The sequence below is a fragment of the Oryx dammah genome, unplaced genomic scaffold (genome assembly GCF_014754425.2).
Source record: "Oryx dammah isolate SB20612 unplaced genomic scaffold, SCBI_Odam_1.1 HiC_scaffold_9, whole genome shotgun sequence".
NCBI lineage: Eukaryota > Metazoa > Chordata > Mammalia > Artiodactyla > Bovidae > Oryx > Oryx dammah.
In genome coordinates this window covers 28165268-28190029 of record NW_024070193.1, presented here as the reverse complement: position 1 = coordinate 28190029, position 24762 = coordinate 28165268, and the positions used below count along the sequence as shown (strand labels likewise).

At 42.1% G+C, this 24762-nt stretch overlaps 1 protein-coding gene and 1 non-coding gene across 2 annotated transcripts in view; one reads left to right on the top strand and one right to left on the bottom strand.

The window, feature by feature from the left end:
* Window positions 1–5204: 5204 nt before the first annotated feature.
* Window positions 5205–5308, bottom strand: LOC120868492. Its single transcript, XR_005722235.1, has one exon. It is a non-coding gene; the product is annotated as a U6 spliceosomal RNA (small nuclear RNA).
* A 10084-nt stretch (window positions 5309–15392) lies between these two features.
* FRMD4B (FERM domain containing 4B) overlaps window positions 15393–24762 on the top strand; it is a 203592-nt gene continuing 194222 nt past the window's right edge. Inside the window, exon 1 of the mRNA XM_040247230.1 lies at window positions 15393–15554. Within this exon, the coding sequence (XP_040103164.1) occupies window positions 15393–15554 (162 nt within the window). The remainder of the gene's footprint in view (window positions 15555–24762) is intronic.

Here is a 24762-nt window from a genome sequence, read left to right as displayed (position 1 = left end):
GAACCCAAAAGAAGACCAGCACGAGCTTACAGTTGGTGGTAGTGGTGGTTTAGTCGCTAACTCATGTCTGACTCTTGTGACCACATGGACAGAGGAGCCTGGCAGGCTGCAGTCCATGTGATTTCCTAGGTAAGAATACTGGACTGGGTTGCCATTTCCTACCCTAGGGGATCTTCCCGAACTAGGGATCGAGCCTACATCTCCTGCGTCTCCTGCACTACAAGCAGATTCTTTACTGCTGAGCCACTAGGGAAGCCCAGTATGGCTTTATGTAACAAGACAAAACCTGAAACAGAAACAGTGGTTACTGAGAAAGTCATAATTAGATCTCTTGCCATTTGAATTATTTACTGATGTAACCATCACTTTATCTCAAGCAGAAACTTTAGACCAAGTTGAATGAATATAGAGATGTTAGAACACCAATTAATAAAATGCCCTAGGATTTCTGGAGAAGGAGATGGCAACCCACTCCAGTATTTTTGCCTGGAAAATCCCATGGACAGAGGAACCTGGTAGGCTGCAGTCCATGGGGTCTCTAAAAGTTGAACTGAGCGAGTTCACTTTCTTTCACTTTTCTGTTTGATCAATGCACCCTGTTTTGAAGGACACAAAAGTGAACGAAACAGAAGTGCCAGGTTTCACATGGGGACACTCACTCTCAGGTTTCTCCGCAGATTAAAATCCTAAGGCTTTCCGAAGTGGATGCTGGACGACACACACACCAGCTTGCTCTTCTAAGCCAAAGACTGTGATGAGTGAAGTACCAAATATCAACGCACTTGGCAATAGATACAACCAATCTCATTTGCTGCTTAAGCTATGTGTGTGAATTGTGGACTGTTGATATGGAAAACAGCCCAACAATTGCTGCAGTTAGAATTCTTTCCTTAGGACTTGTTTGTTCAAAATATGTTTTTCTCCCCTTAAATCCAGTTTTACCATACTACCTTGAAAGACTTCTCTTGCAGTATTAATATTTGGATTCCGATTTTATTATATTGCCTTTACCTGCTATTTCTTTATTCTTCCTGAATAACTTTTACCTACCTCAGTTCAGTTCAGTTGCTCAGTCGTGTCTGACTCTTTGCGACCCCATGAATCGCAGTACGCCAGGCCTCCCTGTCCATCACCAACTCCCAGAGTTCACTCAGATTCACGTCCATCGAGTCAGTGATGCCATCCAGCCATCTCCTCCTCTGTCGTCCCCTTCTCCTCCTGCCCCCAATCCCTTCCAGCATCAGAGTCTTTGCCAATGAGTCAACTCTTCGCATGAGGTGGCCAAAATACTGGAGTTTCAGCTTTAGCATCCTTCCTTCCAAAGAAATCCCAGGGCTGATCTCCTTCAGAATGGACTGGTTGGATCTCCTTGCAGTCCAAGGGACTCTCAAGAGTCTTCTCCAACACCACAGTTCAAAGGCATCAATTCTTCGGCGCTCAGCCTTCTTCACACATACGGTTTTTTCTTAGATAACATAAACTGTCTAGAGGTTTCCTCTTTGGGGGAAGGAAAAGGGCAGAGCTGCCATCTACATATCATTTTCGTGTGGTTAAGACAAAAAGGGCTCTTTCCTCAGAGTCCTGAGTTATGGCTTATCCAACAGAGCCCAGGCAGGCTAGGTTATAACCTGCACTCACTACCCTAAGCCAGACGCCATCATGCAGTAAACAACTTGAGAAACCTTACATGGAAACCCTGGAAATGAGAAGCTGGGGAATAAGGATGAGAGAGAGAGACTGACATTTCATTCACTGAATAGCCTCTTGTATGATTACATGTGCATTTCAAAATTAGAAACGGAAAAGCAATATTTGCTGATATAGAAAACCAGGGAAAGAAAGCGTCTCCCAGAATAAATTAAAATCTTTCAGTGCTCCCAGCTCAGAAATCACTATTGTCAATGATTTGATACATTTTCCTTTAGTTTTCTTCTATCCACATTTACTCCGTTTCACAGTGAAATTCACACACACTACTTTTTTCCAGCTTTTCTTTTCACTTTGTTTTGTGTTGTAGGTATTTTGTCCAATCGAGAAAAATGTTAACTCCTTTCTCTGAAGATATAAATATTGCATGCTCATTGTAGAATATTTAGCAAATACAGGAAAAGGATTTAGATGTGTTTTCAGGGAATTCTCTGGCAGTCCAGTGGTTAGGACTCAGCACTTTCATTGCAAAGGGCCCGGATTAGATCTCTGGTCAAGGGACTGTTAATAAGATCCCAGGCACAGCAGGGAAAGTGTTCTGTGTTTTTTAACCCTTTTTTTTTTTGGTAGTAACTTTACTAAGATGTAGTTCACATACCATAAAACTCACCTGTTTAAAGTATATACTTCAATTGCTTTTATTATATTTATGAAGTTGTGCCTCCATCACTACATTCTAACTGAAGTATTTTCATTGTCTTAAAAAGAAACCTTGTACTCATTAGAAGTCACTTATTTCCCTCACCCCTTCCTCCAAACTCCCTCAGTCCTGCTGCAGCTGCTAAGTCGCTTCAGTCGTGTCCGACTCTGTGCGACCCCATAGATGGCAGCCCACCAGGCTCCCCTGTCCCTGGGATTCTCCAGGCAAGAACACTGGAGTGGGTTGCCATTTCCTTCTCCAATGGATGAAAGTGAAAAGTAAAAGTGTAGTTAGTCATGTCCGACTCTTCCTGACGCCATGGACTGCAGCCTTCCAGGCTCCTCTGTCCATGGGATTTTCCAGGCAAGAGTATTGGAGTGGGGTGCCATTGCCTTCTCTGCCCTCAGTCCTAGGCAACCGCTAATCTGCTTCCTATCTATATAGATTTACCTAATCTGGACATTTTAGATAAATGGAATTGTAAAATATGTGTTTTTTTATGACTGGCTTCTTGCACTTAACATAGTGATTTTGAGATTCATCCATGTATAGCATAAACCCTTTTCTGGGGGGGGGGGTTACTTACTTTTCACTGATTGCTTGATTTATTCATGTACCACAGAATTCACCCTTTTAAAGTGTACAGTTTAGTGTTTTTTAACATAATCACAAGGTCGTGCAGTTATCACTACTATTTAATTATGGATAATTTTCATTACTGCCCCCGCTCCCCTGCAAAGAGACTCCATACCCATTGTCAGTCACTCCCCATTTCATCCCTCTAGTCACTTGATAGCCACCAGTGCTCCTGCTCTCTGTATTTATGGCCTCTTTGTCTAGCTTGTTCTAGTTCTCAGAATGTTTTCAAGATTCATCCATAATATAGTGTGTGTCTACTCCATTCTTTTGTTTTTAAAAAAATTTTTTTTTTATCTGACTGTGTCAGGACTTAGTTGCAGCATACAGAATCTTTGATTTTCATTCAGGCATGCAGGATCCTTAGTTGTGACATGGGGGATCTAGTTCCCTGACCAGGGATCAAACCTGGGCCCCCTGCATTGCAAGTGCAGAGTCTTAGCCACTGGACCACCCAGAAAGTTATACCACTTTAAAGTGTTATATAGCCACTCATCAAGTAACATTTGAGTTGATTTCACTTTTAGCTCTTATGAAGAATGTTGCAATGAACATTCATGTCCAAGTTATTCTGTGAGGAAATATTTTCAGTTTTCTTGGGTATTTACCTCATTTCTTTTTATTGCTAAATATCACATTATATGGACATGCTGCTGCTGCTAAGTCACTTCAGTCGTGTCCGACCCTGTGTGACCCCAGAGACAGCAGCCCACCAGGCTTCTCATATGGACGTACTACCTTTTATAATCTGCTGATCAGATGATGGACAAGTGGGTTGTTTATACCTTCAGGTTATTGTGAATAGTATTCATTCAAGATTTTTTAAAAACACTTGTTTTCACTTATTTGAGGTGTATACCTATGAATGGAATTTTTGGGTCACATTCAAATTCTATGGTTAATCTTTTGAGAAATAGACAGTCTTTTCCACAGCAGCTACATGATTTTACATGACCGCTAATAACATATATGTCCCAATTTCTCCATAGCCTCACCAACACTTGTTACTGTGCATTTTTTATCATCACCATTGTAATAGCTATGAAGTGGTATATATCATTGTGGTTTTGATTTTTGATTCCCAAATGATTAATGGTGTTGAGTGCTTCTTCATGTGCTTACTAGGCATTCATTTATCTGCTTTAAAGAAATGTATCTTTAAATCATTTGCCCATTTTTTCATTGGGCTACTTGTCTTTTTATGAATGAGTATATTTCATTATATATTTGGTATGTAATTTCCTAATTAGATATAAGATTTATAAATGCTTTCTCCCAGTTAACGGCTTGTCTTTTCATTTTTTTCATAACATTTTTTGAAGCACAAAAGTTTTTCATTTTGATGAAACCAGTTTATTTTTGTTACTTATGCTCTTTATGGCATATCTAAGAAACTACTGCCAAATTCAGTATCATAAATATATAAATATTATTGTTTTCTTCTAAGAATTTTATAGATTTAGCTCTGACTTTTAGTTCTGTGGTCAATGTTGAGTTAATTTTTATTAATGGTGTGAGGTAGGAGTTCAGGTTAATTCTAGGTGTCCCAGCATCACTTTTAAAAAGACTGTGTTTCCCCATAGGATTACTGGCACTTTTTTTTTTTTTTTTGAAAAAAACATGTAAATTTTATTGAATTTTTACATGTACACAGGAGACTTCACAAGAAAACAAAAGGGTCAGAATAAGTGACCAGAGCAGGAAACTCATAACTTTTGGACCAAGGAACAATAAATTTGTGAACAACTGCCAAAACAAAGGGGTTTGGGCTAGTGGTAGTAAGTGGTATAGAAATAACTAGACGATAAGGGTGAATTTTTTTTTCTTTTTTTTCTCCCCGAATTTTAAATTTATTTTTCTAATTGAAAGATAATTGCTTTACAGAATTTTGTGGGTTTTCTGTCATACATCAGTAAGAATCAGCCACAGCTTCTTTATCCATTCATCTGTCAGTGGACATCTAGGTTGCTTCCATGTTCTAGCTATTGTAAACAGTGCTGCAGTGAACACTGGGGTACATGTGTCTTTTTCAGTTTTGTTTTCCTCAGGGCATATGCCTAGGAATGGGATTGCTGGGTCATATGGTAGTTTTATTCCTCACTTTTTAAAAAATATAAATTTATTTATTTTAATTGGAGGCTAATTACTTTACAATATTGTATTGGTTTTGCTGTACATCAACATGAATCCGTCACGGGTGTACACGTGTTCCCCATCCTGAAAAAATATGGAATGCTTCATGAATTTGCGTGTCATCCTTGCGCAGGGGCCATGCTAATCTCAGTATCGTTCCAATTTTAGTATATGTGCTGCCGAAGCGAGCACTACACTGGCACTTTTGTCAAAAATCAGTTGACTATTAATGTGAGGGTTTATTTCTGGACTCTTGATTCTGTTTCATTGATTTGTATATCTACCCTTATGCTAGTACCACACTGTCTTGATTACTGTAGCTTTGGAGTGAGTTTTGAAATGTGATCTATTGAAAGTAATAATACCCAGCTAAAAGCAGCTTGAGCTATATAAGATCATTCACTGTTTACATCTCGTTACAACTCATCTGAAACTAGGCTGCTCCTGAGTTTGTCTGATATGTAAGCAATGTCATCAAGGACCTGGGCTTTTTCCACTCACTTTTCTACTATCTTTGTTGTTAATACATCCACTTGGTGACAAGATGACAATTATAGCTCAAAGCACTGTGTCTTCATACAACAGTATCCCAAGCAGGAATCAGGAAATGTGCTGAAAAAAATTCTTGTGTTGTTCCAGTTCTTCAAAGAGGGAAATCTTTTCTAGAATCCTTTACAAAGCTTTGCTCTATATCATATTGCCTAAACAGGGTGTCATACCTTCTTTTAGACCAGTCACTTCATACCAGAAAATCCTTCCATCTCACAAAATTAGAGTCTCTCAAAAGGGAGTAAATGGCTAATGGGTAGATGACCAACATTATTTGCCAAAATACATAAGCATGTAAAGAATAAGCCAAAATTATCCATAAGTCTACCAGACTGAAACATAATAATGGATCTTTTAGGGTAAGGAGGTCTACCTTAAATTCCTTCTGTGCTAGGTACTTGAGAAATAAAACCTATTTTCTTCCTCTGTTGTTGACTCAAGACCAGATCATGTAGTTCATCTCTTCATTCCTCTCAAATACTTGCTGCCTGGAGCTCTCTGAAATCTTGGTCTAAAGAATACACAACTGCTGTCTCAACTTTATAAAATATTCATAATCCTTGAGCGTTGTAGCATACTGCTTTTGGCCTCTTTATCTTCTTGTACACAATTCATTTTACAGTTGAAAACAGTATGTCGCTATTACCGACATCAAGTTAATTTTAGGATAGCAATGCACAAGAAATACTTTTATGTCTTTTTTTTTTTATGCTTGGCTTTGCTTTTATTTAGCTCTTACTGCTTAAGGGCCAAATAGTTGAAATTCTTTGCAATAATCCTGCCAAACCATTCTGTAGCTTTTAGTAATAATGGGAAAATGATCTGTTTTTATAACCTGTTCCCCGTATGTGTTAGCCAGATATACCTGGCTTTGAGAGATTTTCCTACTTTTAAGGCCATTCATCTTGGCTGATTTCTGTTTTTCATTTTACTACAATTGTTTGTACATAGGTAGTACAGTTAATCTTTGGAAAGTCAAGATTTTTCATTTATTCTTTTGTTTTTCTTATACCATTTATTTTATAGGAGTAAAGGTCACTGGGTTTTTGGTAACCATTCTCTTATCATGAATAAAAAATTCAGTTACTTTTCATTACAGATTTTTTTTTCTTCTCATCATTGCTTCATTCTTATTTAAATTGAGTAAACCCAAAAGGTGGACATATTGTCATATTAAGTTCCTGGATAATAAATAAGTCCTGGAGCCCTCCGTACCCTTAGATTTTAGTATTAGGCCAAAACAAATGATAACTTGTAAATACAAAAAGTCCATTTATTTCTCAATTAAAGTAGGACTGAAAAATTAGCTGTGCCATTGAAGATGCTATTAAATGCTTTCTCCACAGATCTTCAGCAAATCACCCAGCTTTTTTGTGCCTTGGTTTCTTTATCCATGAAATGGGGACAGCAATATATTTCTCCATTTGACCTTGGGAGAATATTATGTGAATTAATTGATGCTATGTACAGAGCTGCCTTTATTTATTTAGAAAAGGGTGCTATATAGACCAATGTATTTTTATTTTATTTTTGTCATTGGTGTGCATGTAAATTAAGTGTAAATAGGAGGTGACAAATTATGGGGGTGGGAGGTAAGTCACAAGATTGATATTTTTTCTTCTTTCAAGAAGAAGGTCAGCCCATATGTGTGCTGCTATATATTAAATAGGTAACTAATAACGACCTACTGTATAGCACAGGGAGTTCTACTCAGTACTCTGTAATGACCTATATGGGAAATGATTCCGAGGAAGGGTGGCTTTGTGTACACATATAACTGAGTCATTTTGCTATACAGCAGAGACTATAACACAATAAAAATTTTTAGAAATTAAAATTCTTTAAAAAACAAAATGCCAAAAAAGAGAAAAAGCATTTGAAAGTGTTTAAAACATATATTAAATAGAAAAAGTTATAAAAAACAGAAAATAAGGTTGGCCCTTTCCCTCTGATCTACGTGGACTTTCTTGAAACCTTCATCCCCTCTAGTACTTTCCCTTCTGCAGCAGTGACTTCTAAAATTTGACTTGGCAAAGCTTCCAGTGTCTGTTTAGTGGATTAACTAGAGAAAAATGGACACAATGCAGGGTCTAATGTGTTGCTTCTTTTTTTGTATTTTTTCATCCAGTGAAGATAGCATACCTCCTCTTCCCTTTGAGCAAGGAGAATTTGATTTAATAAAATAACCGGTGAGGTTATTGAGGAAAGCTGAGAAAGTTTGTTTTTTTTTTTTTCCTTCTATGAGTGGAATGAGTTTGCCAAAGAAAGGAATATAGATCTGGATAGATACCTTGCTCCTGGATATTGTTTAGTTTGCAGTGGTTCTAGCCCTTTACGGGTCCAGAAAGTGGTTCAGAGTCCTAAAGGCAGCTGCAGAACTTAACCAACCTACTGGTCAGCCCTCAGCAATGGTGATAATGGCTGGTACCCTCCCCTCCAGGTCTCTGCATGTTCCCATCCACCTTCTCCTGCTTCTGGCCAAGACTGAAGGATGCTCCTTGCTCTCCCAGCCCAAGGGAAGGAGGAGAGAAAGCGAGAGAGGAGTCAGGGGGCTCAAGGGGAAATGAAGCAGAGCTGGTGTCCTGCCGGTCCTCCTGCCTCCTCCCTGGGGCTAGATGTAGAAGGAGGGAGGGCATCCTGACCCCCTGACCAGGGAGCCTGCCTCTGCACAGTTGCACAGCCCTCCCACAGGCCACAAGAGGTGCTTGCGTTGGAGAGGGCACCTTGGCCCATCAAACTCTCACTCTATAGGTAAGGCCCGATCTGGGGGACCTGTAGACGTCATTATGTTGACATTCCTGTGATCCTGGTTAAGCCCTTTCTTCTCTCCCTTCTGGAACTCTGCAGCCACATCTCAGCTGAACTTTCCTGCTCTTCTACTTCTCAAGCAACCTCTCTAACCCTTTCCCCTCCCATCCCTCAAATCCGGGATCCCTCTTGCCATAGAGCCCTTGTTCATAGCAGCTCATTCCACCTTGGCCTGATATTTGTGTCCCCTCCCTCGTCACCAAGCTCTCCCCTCCTCAGCCTCCAGTTCTCAGCTGCAGCAACACGTCCTCTGGGAGGTGTTCCCTGGCCCTCCTTCCATCCCTGGCATCCTTCATCATGTGTCTCTATTGTAACTGTTTGGCACTGCCTGCTTCCTCTGTATAACTTCTTCAGATGTCTGTCTTTCTCACCCTTCTCTAAAACCCTGCTAGACAGAAATCGTCTCTGTTTTGTCCTCCTGCGTTCTAAGCACTCAGTTCCCCAACTGACATGTAGTGCAAACTCAATACGTAATTTTTTTTAATGAACAAGAGTGTGTATTTTGGGAATGGATGAACTTCTTTCTATATTCACTCTTGAGACAAATAGTCTTTCATCTGTCAGTTCAATAACCATTGATTGATTGCCTGTTATGTGCCAGCCACCAAGGAAACAAGTATGAATAAGGCCCTTTCCCAGCTTCCAGCAGTGGTTTCTGAATGGGCGTGGCTACCACCCCACCTGGAGTCATTGGAAGTGTGTGGAGGTGCTTTTTGTTGTTGATGTCATCATGATTGGGGACACTACTGGTGTGTAGTGAGCAGAGCCTAAGGTCACTAAACATTTTCCAGTGCGTGGATACACCCCTGCACAAGGAGGGCCACTCAGCCACCCACCTCCACTCACCTGTAGAGACTCCTCGAAAAGTTTACAGTCCAATAGAGAAAAGGGGAACGAAAAAGGGCAGTTTTCTCATTGTATGTGTGATGAGAGACTTCTCTAGCAACTCAAGGCCCACTGGAGGAATCAGCATTCCACTTTGGGGTCGATGTAGGGAGGATTGTTTTTGTCCTGTGCCAGAGAAAGTCCTCAATGCTACTAAGGAGCCTGCAATTTAAGTGGAAAGACAAAGCCAAAAATTAAAATGCCAAAAGATAAATAGCTTATGATTAAAATGACTGCCTCATTTTTATGATAAATATTTTTTAAAGAGCTATGTGAAAATGATAGGAAATGGCATTCTGGTTTCTTCTCAATGGGCTTTGAGTACATTACAGCTCTTTGTGAATGTATGAAAACCTTTATAGAGGGATTGTTGCATCTCCAGTCTGCTTTTTGGGAGAAAACAGCAAGAGGGAAGAGTGTTTCCCCCAACAAGTCCTGTGAGAGGAGAGAGAGCAGGGTGTGGGTTGAACTTGACCAAGATTCCTTGGTGTCCACACCATCGATGTTTTGGGCAGGAGAGCTGTCTGTTTCAGGGGCTGCCCTGGGCATTGTAGCATGTTGAGCAGCATCTCTGCCCTCTACCCACGGGAGGCTGGTAGCATCCCCCAAAATGCCACCAGACATTGTAGGCAGGATTGCAAAATTGCCCCTAATTGAGAGCCACTGAACCAGACCGAGTTTTCATCCCCCTCAAGCCCTGTGTCAGACATGGTCTGTCAGAATTCAGCCACACTGGCTTTTCAGCTGTGAAGAGACGAAAGTTTAAAAATATCCACCAGTGTGCAATGGACTCTGTCTCTTTGATGGGCAGAGGGGACCTCTGGAAGCTACTGTGATAGAACTGCTTATCTCTTTCCAGAGTCAGGGCTTGGCATTTTGTGCTGGCCTCCTGGCACTGTGCTCTTCTTCCTGCTGATTGCTCAAAGGAGAACCTACAGGAGCCTCGGGGATAATGACAATTTCTCTTTTACGTCTGCAGCAGAGCTCCCAGGAGTATGAGCCATGCTGTCACCTGAAGCATCTTTTTAAGCCTCCGGAGAGAGCTGTGGGAAATTACAGTGTGTTGCAAGGAACTCTTTTGCTAGAGAGGGGGAAAAAAATCCTCTTCTTAAATTAAAAAAAAAAAAAGGCAAGATAATTTTGAAGTCAGCTTGACTTGGCTCCCTTTCTCCAGGAAATTTTAGACCAGCTTCAAGGGTGTGTGTCTGGGACCTGGTTTGTCCCACATGACTTGTCCATTTTCAGAAGGATGCCACACTTGGATCATTCTTTTCTCCCCTGCTCCACACCTGGGTTCAATTGCCACCCACTGTCAGCCCCTGGTGTGAAGAACTTACTGTTCATTCCCTCTCAAAGTGGTCTTTACCTAGAGCTTTGAACTTCTCCTTCTACAGAAGAAAGCTGTTTGGATAAGAAGCAGCATCCATGTTTATATTGGTGGGTACAAAATGTCTTTTCTTCTGTTGCGTCCAGCTTGGAGTATCTACTGCTTCTCCAGTTCCCCAGGAAAGGTTGGCTGTGTGATGGGGAAGATCCAGCTTCAAAGAGCTTTTGAGGGAACTTGGAAGTTAAAGACCAGCACCCCTCAAAACCAAGTCACCACCAACTTTAATCTCCAACACACGGAAAGATATAGGAAACCAGATGTAGATAATCAGTAGAGAAATTTTTTTTAAACATGTTTTACAAGTACTATTTTATCTAAGGGGCTTTCCTGATAGCTCAGTTGGTAAAGAACCTGCCTGCAATGCAGGAGACCCCAGTTCAGTTCCTGGGGCGGGAAGATCCACTGGAGAAGGGATAGGCTACCCACTCCAATATTCTTGGGCTTCCCTTGTGGCTCAGCTGGTAAAGAATCTGCCTGTGATGCGGAAACCTGGATTCGATCCCTGGCTTGGGAAGATCGCTGGAGAAGGGAAAGGCTACCTACTCCAGTATTGTGGCCTAGAGAATTTCATGGACTATATATAGTCCATGGGGTCACAAAGAGTCGGAAGTGACTGAACAACTTTCACTTTTTTTTCCATTTTATCTAAGTACCAGTAAATTAATGCTCAAAATTCTCCAAGCCAGACTTCAGCAATACGTGAACCGTGACCTTCCTGATGTTCAAGCTGGTTTTAGAAAAGGCAGAGGAACCAGAGATCAAATTACCAACATCCGCTAGATCATGGAAAAAGCAAGAGAGTTCCAGAAAAAAACATCTATTTCTGCTTAATTGACTATGCCAAAGCCTTTGACTGTGTGGATCACAATAAACTGTGGAAAATTCTGAGAGAGACGGGAATACCAGACCACCTGACCTGCCTCTTGAGAAATCTGTATGCAGGTCAGGAAGCAACAGTTAGAACTGGACATGGAACAATAGACTGGTTCCAAATAGGCAAAAGAGTATGTCAAAGCTGTATATTGTCACCCTGCTTATTTAACTTCTATGCAGAGTATATCATGAGAAACGCTGGACTGGAAGAAACACAAGCTGGAATCAAGATTGCTGGGAGAAATATCAATAACCTCAGATATGCAGATGACACTACCCTTATGGCAAAAAGCGAAGAGGAACTAAAAAGTCTCTTGATGAAAGTGAAAGAGGAGAGTGAAAAAGTTGGCTTAAAGCTCAACATTCAGAAAACGAAGATCATGGCATCTGGTCCTATCACTTCATGGGAAATAGATGGGGAAACAGTGGAAACAGTGTCAAACTTTATTTTTGGGGGCTCCAAAATCACTGCAGATGGTGACTGCAGCCATGAAATTAAAAGATGCTTGCTCCTTGGAAGAAAAGTTATGACCAACCTAGACAGCATGTTCAAAAGCAGAGACATCACTTTGCCGACTAAGGTCCATCTAGTCAAGGCTATGGTTTTTCCTGTGGTCATGTATGGATGTGAGAGTTGGACTGTGAAGAAGGCTGAGCACCGAAGAATTGATGCTTTTGAACTGTGGTGTTGGAGAAGACTCTTGAGAGTCCCTTGGACTGCAAGGAGATCCAGCCAGTCCATTCTGAAGGAGATCAACCCTGGGATTTCTTTGGAAGGAATGTACTTCGGCCACCTCATGGGAAGAGTTGACTCACTGGAAAAGACTTTGATGCTGGGAAGGATTGGGGGCAGGAGGAGAAGGGGATGACCGAGGATGAGACGGCTGGATGGCATCACGGACTCGATGGACGTGAGTCTGAGTGAACTCTGGAAGTTGGTGATGGACAGGGAGGCCTGGTGTGCTGCGATTCATGGGGTCGCAAAGAGTCAGACACGATTGAGTGACTGAACTGAACTGAAGTACCAAAAAATGAAACAATTCCTAATTTTGGTGGTGGTGATCATTTTTTTTGGGGGGCCGCTTATTTTTTGCCAGTCATAGCATATTTCATCTGTGTTCATGCTTAGTCGCTAAGTCACATCTGTCACTTTGTGACTCCATGGACTGTAGCCTACTAGGCTCCTCTGACCATGGGATTTCCCAGCAAGAATATTGGAGTAGGTTGCCATCTCGTCTCCAGGGGATCTTCCTGACCCAGGGATCGAACTTGTGTCTCTTGCTTTGGCATGCATGTTCTTTACCACAGAGCCACCAGGGAAACCCAGTGTGTTTTACTTACTCTTTTCCAAAATGGTATATAGTAGATTCCAATATTATCCCTGTTTTATAGATGAGGACCCTGAGGCTTTGTGACTTTAAGGAAGTTGTGCGGGATGCCACAGGACTTCAGGAGCAGGGATGTAAGTCTCTTTGGAGACTTAGCTCCTAACTGCCATTGCCTGCAATAGTGCTTGTCCAACTTCAGTGGCCAAGTGAGACCTCAGATTCCCTGACCACACCCTGATACTGGAGGGGGCCTAAGAACTTGCATCTAGTTCCCAGGTGATGTTGATGCTACCGGTTCAGGGACTGCACTTTGAGAACCCCTGTGCTACCACACCCCATTGTCTAGAAAATAGTTTAAGCACTGACTTTGAAAACCTTGAATGCAAATCACTGAGGTTGGAATTGACAACTGACATTAGGCCAGTGCACAGGTGGATATTTGCCACGGGGTATCTAGAGCATCTCTTCTGAGAGCATGGTGTCATGAGACAGAGATAATTGACCTGTTGTAGGTTTTATTCTGGTATTCCCTTGGCTGCCCATTTCCGAGAACACGGTCACACTGCATTGTTAAAAAAAAATAATAACGTACCACCATCATCCACTTATACTCATAGGCCCATTGTGAAGTTTAGTAGTTTTCCATTAGAAGGATGACATTTCATTTTCAAACTATACTTGGTTCATTGTCTTTTGACTTAGTGGGACCTAGTATTTTCTGAGTAAACACTGTGACCATTATCTTGGAAAATATCATCAAAATGCTAATGCTGAGGAACACATAGAGCAGATTTACTGTGAAGAAGGGTATGCAAATCTTGCATCAGGGCAAATGTCCTCTTAACTATTTCAACAAAAACTCTTAGGCAATTTTATTAGCAATAACACAAGTAAAAGGTAAGAAAAGAAACATCCTTTAAAAGTTCCCCAATTATGATCACGTTGAAAACCAGGTACTTTGAGGACAAATTTTTTGTGTTCTTTTGACTGGTTGAGTTTCGCCTGAATTAAGATTCCCAAGGCACATTTGAAACCTGAAATAAAGCTGATTTGACTTGTCGATAGTCTGTTCTGAAGCCTTCTGAATTAGTTCAGGAGAAAGGCTTTGGCACCTTTACCTTTCTGCCACTTAACAGCAAAGATAACACCCCAGGTGTGAAACGCTGGTAAAATACAGACGATTGTCCTAAGGATGGATTCAGGAAAAACCACCACCCTGAAATTTGCTGTGGTCCTGTTGCTGTGAGCAATGGTATACTATTGTTTGGGACTGAAATCTGCACATATTTCAGAGGAAAATAGAGACTAGTGGTATGTGGGACTCCTTGGGCTCTTTTTTCCAAATGCCTTTGGGACTATCAATTTCCTGGGGGAGAACTTAAAAAAAAAAAAAAGCATTCATTATCTGGTGACTTCATGAGTGGTGGAACAGCTTTCTTTGCTTATGAGTGGAAAATAAACTATCTGCCTGTGCAGGTTTGTGCTAGCAGTGGCTGCTACACCTGTGCAGCAGCTGAATTTTCCAGAACCAAATCAAGGATTCTCTTGTGTGCTTCTATTTCCCAGCAAAGAACTATTTGCTAGAGACCAAGAACCGTCTTTGTATTTCTCATGAGCTGACTGCTGCATTGGAATTAGCGCAATACCAGGGTCGAGGGAGCCTGCTCTCTGGCTGGCAATGGGCAGGTTATTTCCTCTGAGTTAGGTGCAAAGGCAGGTTCTGCAATCAGGAGCACACTGTTGCTCCGAGACTGATATCTTCACCTTTTGGCTTCAGCACAACCAAGGAAACGTTCAGGGCTGTTCCCCCGGGAGTGGGGTCCAGAGGGATGCTTCGGAGGATTTTTTTTTTTTCCCTCCTGCATCTCTGGCTGCCGGGAGATATTTATCAGTGCAGACAGATGCCAAGCAAAAATCCTGTAGTGTAAAGTAAGGTGCTCCCCAAAGCGGAGTCGGAGATTGGGACTGGTGTGTGTACGCTCCTGTATGTGCTTTGTGCAGGACGTGTGAGCCCAGTGCACTGAGATGCAGCTCTCCTGTTTGCCTGCAAAGAGTCGCTCCACTCCCCCCGCTGCCCAGCGCACTCGGGGAGCGCCAGGGGGAGTCCTCGCTGGTCCGGGCTTCCCGCGCCCCGGGAGCACCGAGGGCTCGCCTGGCGGAGCTTAGCGCAGCTCGCTCGGCGCTGCCAGCAAGCGGGCGGGGTGGACACTGGGCTTCTGTGTGCCCGCCGCAGCCGTTGGCTGGCGGGCGCCCAATCCCGGGGCATGCCGCCCGAGCCTGGCCGGGACGCACCGTGAAAGACCAGTTGGGGGGAAGGCTTGACCCCCGGCGGCCCGCAGAAGCCGGCGTCCGGAGCCCAGGCGGCCGGGCCGCTGCGATCGGGCTCGTTGGGCTGCAGCGGCAGGAGCCCCTAGGGCACCCCCGGGTTCAGCGGGAAGGAGAAGGCATGGCTTCAGTGTTTATGTGCGGAGTGGAGGACCTGCTGTTCAGCGGCAGCCGCTTCGTGTGGAACTTGACCGTGTCCACGCTGCGGAGATGGTACACGGAGAGGCTGCGGGCTTGCCACCAGGTGCTGCGGACGTGGTGCGGGCTGCGGGAAGTGTACCAGGTGAGCCGTGGCGCGCGGCGCCCGAGGGCCCTAGCGGGATGCCTGGCGCTCGTGGGAAACCGGTTCCACCTGTATGATTTTATTGTCCCTCTCCCTCCACCGCTTTCTTTTTCAACTACTAGCCGACTGCTCGACTCTTGGGTCAAAAGCTCAGCCACTGTAGGTAACTGCTGCCTGACAAAGCTTGTGAATTTTCCCCAATGTGTAAGGGGCACCCTCAGTGAATTACCTTTGCTTTTGCAGACATCTGTTACAGAGTGATGGTGTTCCGGCAGGGCACTTAGCTCAGAAAGCTGTAGCTTTGCAGCACAGCCTCTTCAGGGAGCAACTTTGACATTCACATGATTCCTTCCTTTTCATTTCATTGGGGGTGAAGGTAGGCATTTCAGGGAGCAAGGATTTCACACTAGTTTATGGATTCACACTCCTCTTTGATTTTGCCTTTCCATCAGGCAGCCTCAGCTTGCAAGGCAGAGCCAGGAAAAGCTGATTCTGTGTCTGCTGGCTTTTGGAAGGAAGGACAGCAAATTGTGAACACTTCGCAGGAGGATGACGGGCTGGGGAGGGGAGTGGTGGCCTGGCTGAGCGTTGGAATGCTAACGTTTGGATTTACTCCCTGTCACACAACACAGCCTCTTTATTTCTCTGCTAGGTCCCGTCCTGCAGGCAAAAAATGCTGCAACTTTGTTCAGTCTTTCTGGGGCTGTAGCTTCCCTTCATTGTTTAAAAACAGTCATTTGTGGATTTAGAAGTCCTGTGTTTTGGCTGTATTAATATCATTGAGGTTTTTTTTTTTTTTTTTTAATCAACATTGCATTTAGGAAGCTTCTACCTGGATTTAAAGTATAGCATCACGTTTTTTTTCCTGCGATGAAGAATCAGCTTTGTTGCAGATCCTGGATTCTCCCTACTCTGACCATGTTCTCATTGTGGCTCTAATTCATATCTCATTGTACTGAGTGCCATATCTGATCAAGCTGCTAGTGTTGATAAGCCATTTTCTTCCATCAGTCAGGCAAAATGAAAAAGACCAGCACCTGGGAGCAAACTGTGGGCGTCTAAAGAACCAGCGTGGCCTTGTCTTCCCTGACATCCACAGCATCCTTGTTAAAATGTGAGAAAGGTTTGTGCTTTCCCGACTCCTGCTTTGGATAACGTGCCTGAGATGTCTTGCATTTTGAAAGACTCCAGAAGCCAGGTTGAGAACCAGAGCAGCGTGAGGCGGTTTGAGAGGATTATGGAGGCTGTGGAGACAGCCCATCTGGTCACATGACAGATCACCTGGCTCTTTGGAGTCAGAGGTGTGTCTGCCTCTCAGCCTTTTTCTCTTTGGGGAAATCATTGTTCAGTTTGGTCTGTAGGAGCAGTGACCCTGATACAATTATGTTTTCACTTTTTAACATGTGAGAAAGTTTCAAAAGGAGAGCACAGGTACTCTGGTTAACCATGCAACCCTTCTGCCCCTCTCCCAAAGACTCCAGGGACTCACAGCTTACCTCTTCTCCTGGTAGTGAGCCATTCAAAAATGACAGTTTCAGAAGCCTGAGACTCCACACATTCTTTATAAGGTTGATCAGTAATTATTTTTGAGCAGAACTGCAACTTGAACCTACTGAACTGTAGGTTTTCTCTTCTATAAAATGGATAGTGACAGAGCCAGTACCTCTCCTAATGATAAGGAGAAACACCCAAAATAACGATGACCGTCTTTGTTGCTGTTCCATTGCTCTGTTGTGTCCGACTCTTTGCAACCCCACAGACTGCAGCACACTAGGCTTCCCTGTCCTTCACTGTCTCCCAGAGTTTGTTCAAATTCATGTCTGTTGAGTCGGCGGTGCTATTTTACAAGTATTGAGTCTTAAGTAGTCAAAGATCATGTCTTTGGAAATAATTTTAAAATAGTTTAAAACTTGAGAGAACTATAGATTTTTTAATTGTACAACATAGTTGTTAGCAAAGAAATTTCCTTTAATGTCTTTCAAATTTGAACAAGAAATATAAATTCTATAGACCTGAGCAGCCATAAAATAGACTGGTTAATACCTTTTACTCCAAGTTAAGTCAACATAGGAGCAAATCCTGCCTCCACCTATGTATGGTCATGAGTAAGTTATTTAATTTTACTATTCTTCAATTTCAATTGTTTATAAAATGGGAAATATAATAGTACAAACCATAGAGGTTGATACAAGAATTAATTGGCAGTGTTGAGAGTTTTTAGGACATATTCAGTAAATGTTGTCTGCTCTACAAGTTGGGCCATTTTTATTGCAATACGAAAATGAACTCAAAGTAACCTGCAGAACAAACAGTAGGGACTTTTGACACAACTGAAAAATCTAGCAGTAGGATAAACTTCAGGTATGGCTTGATCAGGGCACTCTGGTTGTCCTCCGTGATTCTTTCAGCCTTATCTTGTCCATGCAATGGCTGTATGTTAGTTGGTTTCCTCCTCATGACAGCAGATAGCCAAAGTAGTTCCAGGACGTAGGTCCACATATCAACCCATTTAGAAAGAAAGAGGATTTCTCAAAGGCATCAACTATCAAAAAATGATTTCCCAGTTTGCACTGTGACGAGTCAGTTTAGGGTCTGTTCTCACCCCTACTGCCGTGCACTGATTGGCACAGGGAAAAGGAATATAATTCCTGCATTCTCAAAGGGAATGATATGGCCCCCAACAGGCCAAAATCATTTTCTAGGGATGAGAGGGAGGCAAAAAAAACCCCAACTTAATCTTTGTGTATAAAGCAAAGATATACATATAATACATGAACAGATATACAGTCTACTTGTGGAATTTGGGGGGTGAGGTGACTAGCGAACAACATAAATGTCTTCAAAGGCTCCTTAAGGGAGTGATCCTGAATAAGAAGGTTGAGAAACCCTAAATTTCATTAGTTGGCTTAGGCCACTGGGGTTGCCACATCATTTCTGAAGCCAAGAGTGAAGTTGGCCCCAGCCAGATGACAAAGCTACCAGACAGTTGCAGGGGATGCAGTCAGTGTCCACTGTACCTGCATTACCAGAATCTCAAATCTAGAGCTCTTTAAATAAAATGATTATTTTTCAAGATAAGTACAAACACTGATGCACAAATATATTTGTAAGTATCTTGTGACAATAATTTATTCAAGTTATGGGGGTAGGAGGCCTATCATTAGAATACCTGTATTGCTGTCCCATAATTATAAATTCTAAAACACATAGGGGAATGCTCTATTGTACTCACGCTTCTGGCATGTGAACTTAAAACACCATAGGGTTACATATTTTATTGAACCCATTTTTTTTTTAAGTGTCGGTTTGCTTGCTTCTAGTCTCAGTAGTCTTGTTTGTAAGAAAATTGAGGATTCAGTCACTCTGGAGAGTGAGGGTGGGGCAGGAGATATCCATTACACGAAATACCTGGCAGTCCCCAGGGGGTGTTTTGTTTATTCATATACTATAAGTGAAATAAGATCTCTACCTATTCGTAAGGAACTTGGCAACCACATCATTGCCTGGCCAGCACAGCCGGGAAGGCATAATTTCTTTGGAATTGAATACTTCCTCCACTTCTAGATATTGGAGAGGCTAGAGACTTAATTTGCCAGAAACCATGAATAATAAAGATACTAGCTACAAGGCATTTCTGTAGTCATGCAACTAAATAAAAAGCAGACTGAGGCTGCACCAAGGCTGCCTTTCAACAAAGACTTGCTTGATGAGTAAAGATTTGAATTTGGTCGACATAGCAGACATGGGACATTCACTCTTCCATTTAGGGCTGAGTATTAAAAGCTGATATATCTCTCTTGTTTTATCTTGCCCAGATGGGTTGCGGTATCACAATTAATTAGGCTTAACAAACAGTTGAGGTGGAAAATGATGGGAGAGCGTCGTTGAAAAAGGATCAACACTCTCTGCTTTTTATTAAGTGTGACGTGTTCTAACAAAGCCCTCAGTTTGTTACCTGGGATATGTTTTCCTTTCATCTCCAACGTCTCAAAGGTAGAATTTCTTGCAAACCCTGAATGGAGTCATTTGCCTCCAGGAGGAGGCACTTTGGACAGAATCTAGGGTACTTCAGTGACCATAACAGACTGGGTTAGCTCCCTGGGGCAGACAGCTGGCAGTGATGGGCAGCAGGCATGCCAGATCACGGCAGAGGCTGTGGGCTCCAACTTGAGCAAATCTGACCTTGAGTGGATTGCTTGTTCTCTCTGAGCCCCATTTCCTCCTGAGTAAGAGAGGAGAGTAGGAGTGTAGCCTTGGCACTCTGGATAGTGTAAAAAATTCATGAGATAATGTGTGTAACACTGAATGCCTTGCGTGGCACAAGGACCTAAATAAACGTTAGCTCTCAGGTACATAAAGAACTGAATACCAGACCTGAAGAAGGTATCCGATAAAGGATTGCTTAGGGTTTTAATTGTTGTTTTTATACGTGAGACTGATTCTCTGGAAACTGAATTTCCATCTTTATATGCAAAAATGTTCAATAAGAGAGACTATGGAATCTCCCACACAGTCAGTATAGGGTGGACCTTGGGTATCTGGGCTTGTGTTCCACACAGTAGATCCACATTTTTTGATGGCCCATACGAAAATCTAGGAGGTCACAAGCAGCTAGCAATAAGGTCTTTGGGAAGATAATCTCTTTATATTCCAAGACTCTGATGACCCATAAATCACTAACACCTGAACTTTTCATCCCGCCATATTGGTTATGGAAGACTAAGTCTCCAAATGGTAGTCGTTCATTGAGCTTTCAATGACTTGTGTACGTTTCAAACCATACATCCTTTGCTTGGCCCCACCTTCCACTCTCCGCAGCCCCCGGAATTACAGAGGCCAGAAGCGGGGATGACAAATTACAACCCACAGGGGAAGACTGGCCTGCCTCCTGTTTTTGTAAATAAAATTTTATTGGCTTGCTACTAAGTCACTTCAATCGTGTCCAACTCTGTGCGACTCCATAGACGGCAGCCCACCAGGCTCCCCCGTCCCTGGGATTCTCCAGGCAAGAACACTGGAGTGGGTTGCCATTTCCTTCTCCAATGCATGAACGTGAAAAGTGAAAGTGAAGTCGCTCAGTCGTGTCCGACCCTTCCCGGCCCCATGGACTGCAGCCTACCAGGCTCCTCCATCCATGGGATTTTCCAGGCAAGAGTACTGGAGTAGGGTTCCGCAGCCCTACTCATTCATTTACATGTTGTCCATGACTTCTTTTGAAAAACAACATCAGAATCAAATTGTTGTAACTCAACTAGTTCCAGTTGAATAGTTGATACAAAGAATGTATCGGCCACAAAGCTGAAAATATTTACTATTAGGTTTTTTAAAATGGAGAAAATTTGCCAATCCTCAGACTAGAAAAAACAATATATTGGGCAGAGAATGCTAGAGGAAGAAAAGTTTAGAATTCAATCATAGAGAAATAGAACTTGAAGGAATATGGAAGAATTTTCTCACAAAAAAACCTAGTCACTAGGAAATTAATAAACAAATATTTAGGATCAATGTTCAGTCTGCCCTTGCTAGGTCCTTCACTTTAGAACATGGTTGGAGTTACAGATTGATTCATTCATTTGTCCATATATTCATACCTAAAATAATTATCAGGTGCTTACTATGTCCCAGTTCCTTTGCTGAGGTGTTAGTAAGACAAAGTCAAGTAGATTGTCTCCTGTGTTCAAGGAGTCTATTGTCAAGGAGGGAAGACATTTAAGAAAATGAAACTCTGTGGAAGGGTTTTACCTGCGTCCTTCAAGTGCTTAGAGAGTTTTAATCAGACAGGAGTAAAGCGAACGGGGAGGGATAATGGAAGCCAAGGAGAATTCCTACAGGAAACGATTCTCAAGCTGAAGTTGAAAGGACAAGTTGGAGTTAGGTGGAGAAAGGCAGATGGGCAGGCATTTCAGGCCGTTTCAGTGGGGAAACAAGCTCTAGGGTAGGGGGATGGTTATAACGACTTTTTAAGGTTGATGAGGAAAGAGGGGCTTCCCAGGTGGCGCTAGTGGTGAAGAATCTACCTACCAGTACAGGAGACGGAAGAGGCGCAGGTTCGATCCCTGAGTCGGGAAGATCCCCTGGAGGAGGGCGTGGCAACCTCCTCCAGTATTCTTGCCTGGAGAATCCCATGGACAGAGGAGCCTTGTAGGCTGCAGTCCATAGAGTTGCAAAGAGTTGGACACAACTGAAGCAACTTAGCATGCATGCACGAGGAAAGAGAGAGAGAGACAAAGTCAGAGACAGGGTTTCATTGGGGATAACATCCACATTTGAGTGGTCTTTCATTTTAAGATTAGGATTTGATGTTTTTCTTCAGAACTTTGAGGGCAGGAGACAGGTTAGGTTAGAACTGTCCCTGGCAGGAGTGAGGCTGATAGATGCAAAGGGTGGGGGCATGGTGGAAGCAGGAAAGAAGGGGACCTTAGGAGGCTTTTGCAGTGATGTATGTATGCTGCTCAGAATAGGGTAGGTTTTACTATGGCAACAAACAGTCCCAACATCCTAATGGCTTAAAGAAATAAAAATTTATTTTCAGTTCAGACTACTTGTCCAGTTGCAGGTTGGCTGGAAGCTGTGCTCATCACTGTCACTCGGGTTCACAGAATGTTCCTGAACATTGCCAGTTTCCATAATAGAGTGAAGAGCTCTTCAGGGCTTTGCACTGGCAATTCAGTGCTTCTCTAAGTAACTCATGTCACTTGTTTCAAGTCATTGGTCACGTCACTCACTCGACCACAGGGTCCAGGGAAAGCAGTCCTTCCACTGAACAGCATGAATGTTGGTGCAGATTTGTTTCCTTAAGAAGCAGACTCTGAAACAGAGATTAACAAGCAGGAAGTTTACTAGAGAGTACTCTGAGGATCTTTACTGTAGAGAGAATAGAAAGAAGTAGGATTGAACAGAGAGAGAAACTGGGTTACAGTTCAGGCTTAACAAAGACTTCAGCTGACCTCACCGGTGGCTCTGAACCTAAGAGTTGTCTCCAGTTGGAACAAGAGGTCTGGGTGTCCCCACCCCACCTTCATCTCCCCATCATTGGAGATGGGCCGCCCTTGAGTCAGTGTTATGTTCTTGAAGTAGACATCTCTCTTTAATTCCTTAAATAAAATCTGAGATGACAGCTCAAAAATCTCTAGGCAGCTGATGGAATAAGTCTGGGCAGCTCATTACTATGCAAATGTCTGCCCAACAGGTGCTAGGGTCAAAACCTGGACTGTGGCAGGGCCAGTGGGAAGGAGGTAGAGTAAAGGGATTGCATTGATGTGAAGGATGAAGAATGGAGCTTTAAAACATGGCAGTCTCCCAACTGGCTCCTATGCTCTGTTGAATGAATTGTGCAACCATAGAGTTAGTTAATAGTAGCAACACATACAGAAAGAAGCGAAAACTTGGTTGATAAAGGAAATATGAGTCTACTTACCACTGAGGAAATCGTCTTCTGTATTTTCAGGTAACCACAGACTAGGATTTTATGGGAAATTGGGATGCTCGGGTACCCAAAAATTGATAAGGAAACTATCTTAATATTTGAGCCCATTATTTACCATAAATAAATTTCTAAAGGACTGTATGATTCAGGATCAACACAATCAGTCACAGGATCTTTAAAAAGCATATTTGAACCCTTGTTGTACAGTCTGTAAAACATCAAGTTAAGAACAAACTCTCTTGCCCTTTTCAGATTGGTGTTTGTTTTTCTCCTTCCGTCTTTTCCTGGTGGAGCTGCAGCATAAAATAACTTCCTGTTCGTCCCCTACTTATGTTTCTTCTGAACATTATGTTTAGGATGTCCAGTTTGGTTGTGGAAAACTGTGAATAACTCAAATGGGATAAAAAAAATTGAAATTAAAATCCATAAGTAATTATATATGTATGTGTGCATATACATACCTAAAAGATATAAATTCTGACATTTGTGAAGTAAACTTTAGCCATAAGAGAGGCTGGTCAATATGGTAAATTAAATAGAACCATTTCCTCCTATTATCCTAATCGTTTTTAGTTTCTTAAATTTTGTGTGTGGGCAAAGCTTATTGCTTAAATAATTATTTTCTCCTTAACTAGCATTTTTATATAGTCTTACTGTCTTGACAAATAGCTACTAATTATTAAGCAGCTACTATGTGCTATGCCTTGTGCTTGGTACTTTACATGTATTATCTTTTTTTTAAAGAAATATATCTTTGGGGAAATATTTCAATATACAAAAGTATAAATGATGATATAGGTAAAAATCCATGTACCCACTGCTTAGTTTTAAGGCATCTTAATATTTTACCATATTTTCTCTGGATACTTTTTTTTGTAATATGATAAAAATTTACAGAATCAATTAAAACCATCTTTATACCTCTCCTTTCTCCCTAAAAATAGTCCTATTCTGAATTTCGTGGTTTTCATTCCCAGGCACATCTTTCTCATTTTGCCACATATATTCATATCTATAAACAATATATATTAGTTTTGTGTTTGTAAAATTTAAATAAGGATGTGTCATTCTACTACCTTATTTTTCTCTCAACAGGCTTTTGGGACTTGTCTCTAAATTCATTTTAACTCCTATATTCCATTGCATTAAACATACCAACCTCTTGTTGATGGACATTTAGGTTGTTGGCAGAGTTTTAGTGTCCCCAACATACTACACTGAAAAGGCTGTGTTTGTCTTTTTGTGCTTGTGAGCAAGAGCTTCCCCAGAGTATGTACTAAAAGGGAGACTTACTAGGTTTTTGGCTTTAATAGATGTGTACCTTATCTCTGTCCTTACAATCATTCTTCAAGATGATATCATGAATCCCACCTCATTGGTTTTATATACTTATTAGCTAATAAGACATTGTGCTGAAGTTTGAACCGAGCTCTAAAGCTCATGAATGATATCATGATTCAACACCATGTCTTATTAGCTAATAAGTATATAAAACACTTAGCCTTTTGCCCCTGACTTGCAGCTTTATTAAAAAGATATATAAGGTAGTATCTCATTTATTCACTTATTTGCTCAACAAACATTGGGTGAAAACATAGCTGAGTGCTTAAAAATGAAATGTGTAAACTTCTTGAATTCAAATCCTAACTTCCCTTTTGTTAGCTATGTGAGTTCTCAGAGATTGTTCTCATTAACTTTTTCCTAGGACTTCTCTGGCAGTCCAGTGTTTGGGACTTTGCGTTCCAATATAGCAGGTGCAGGTTAAAACCCTGGTTTGGGAAC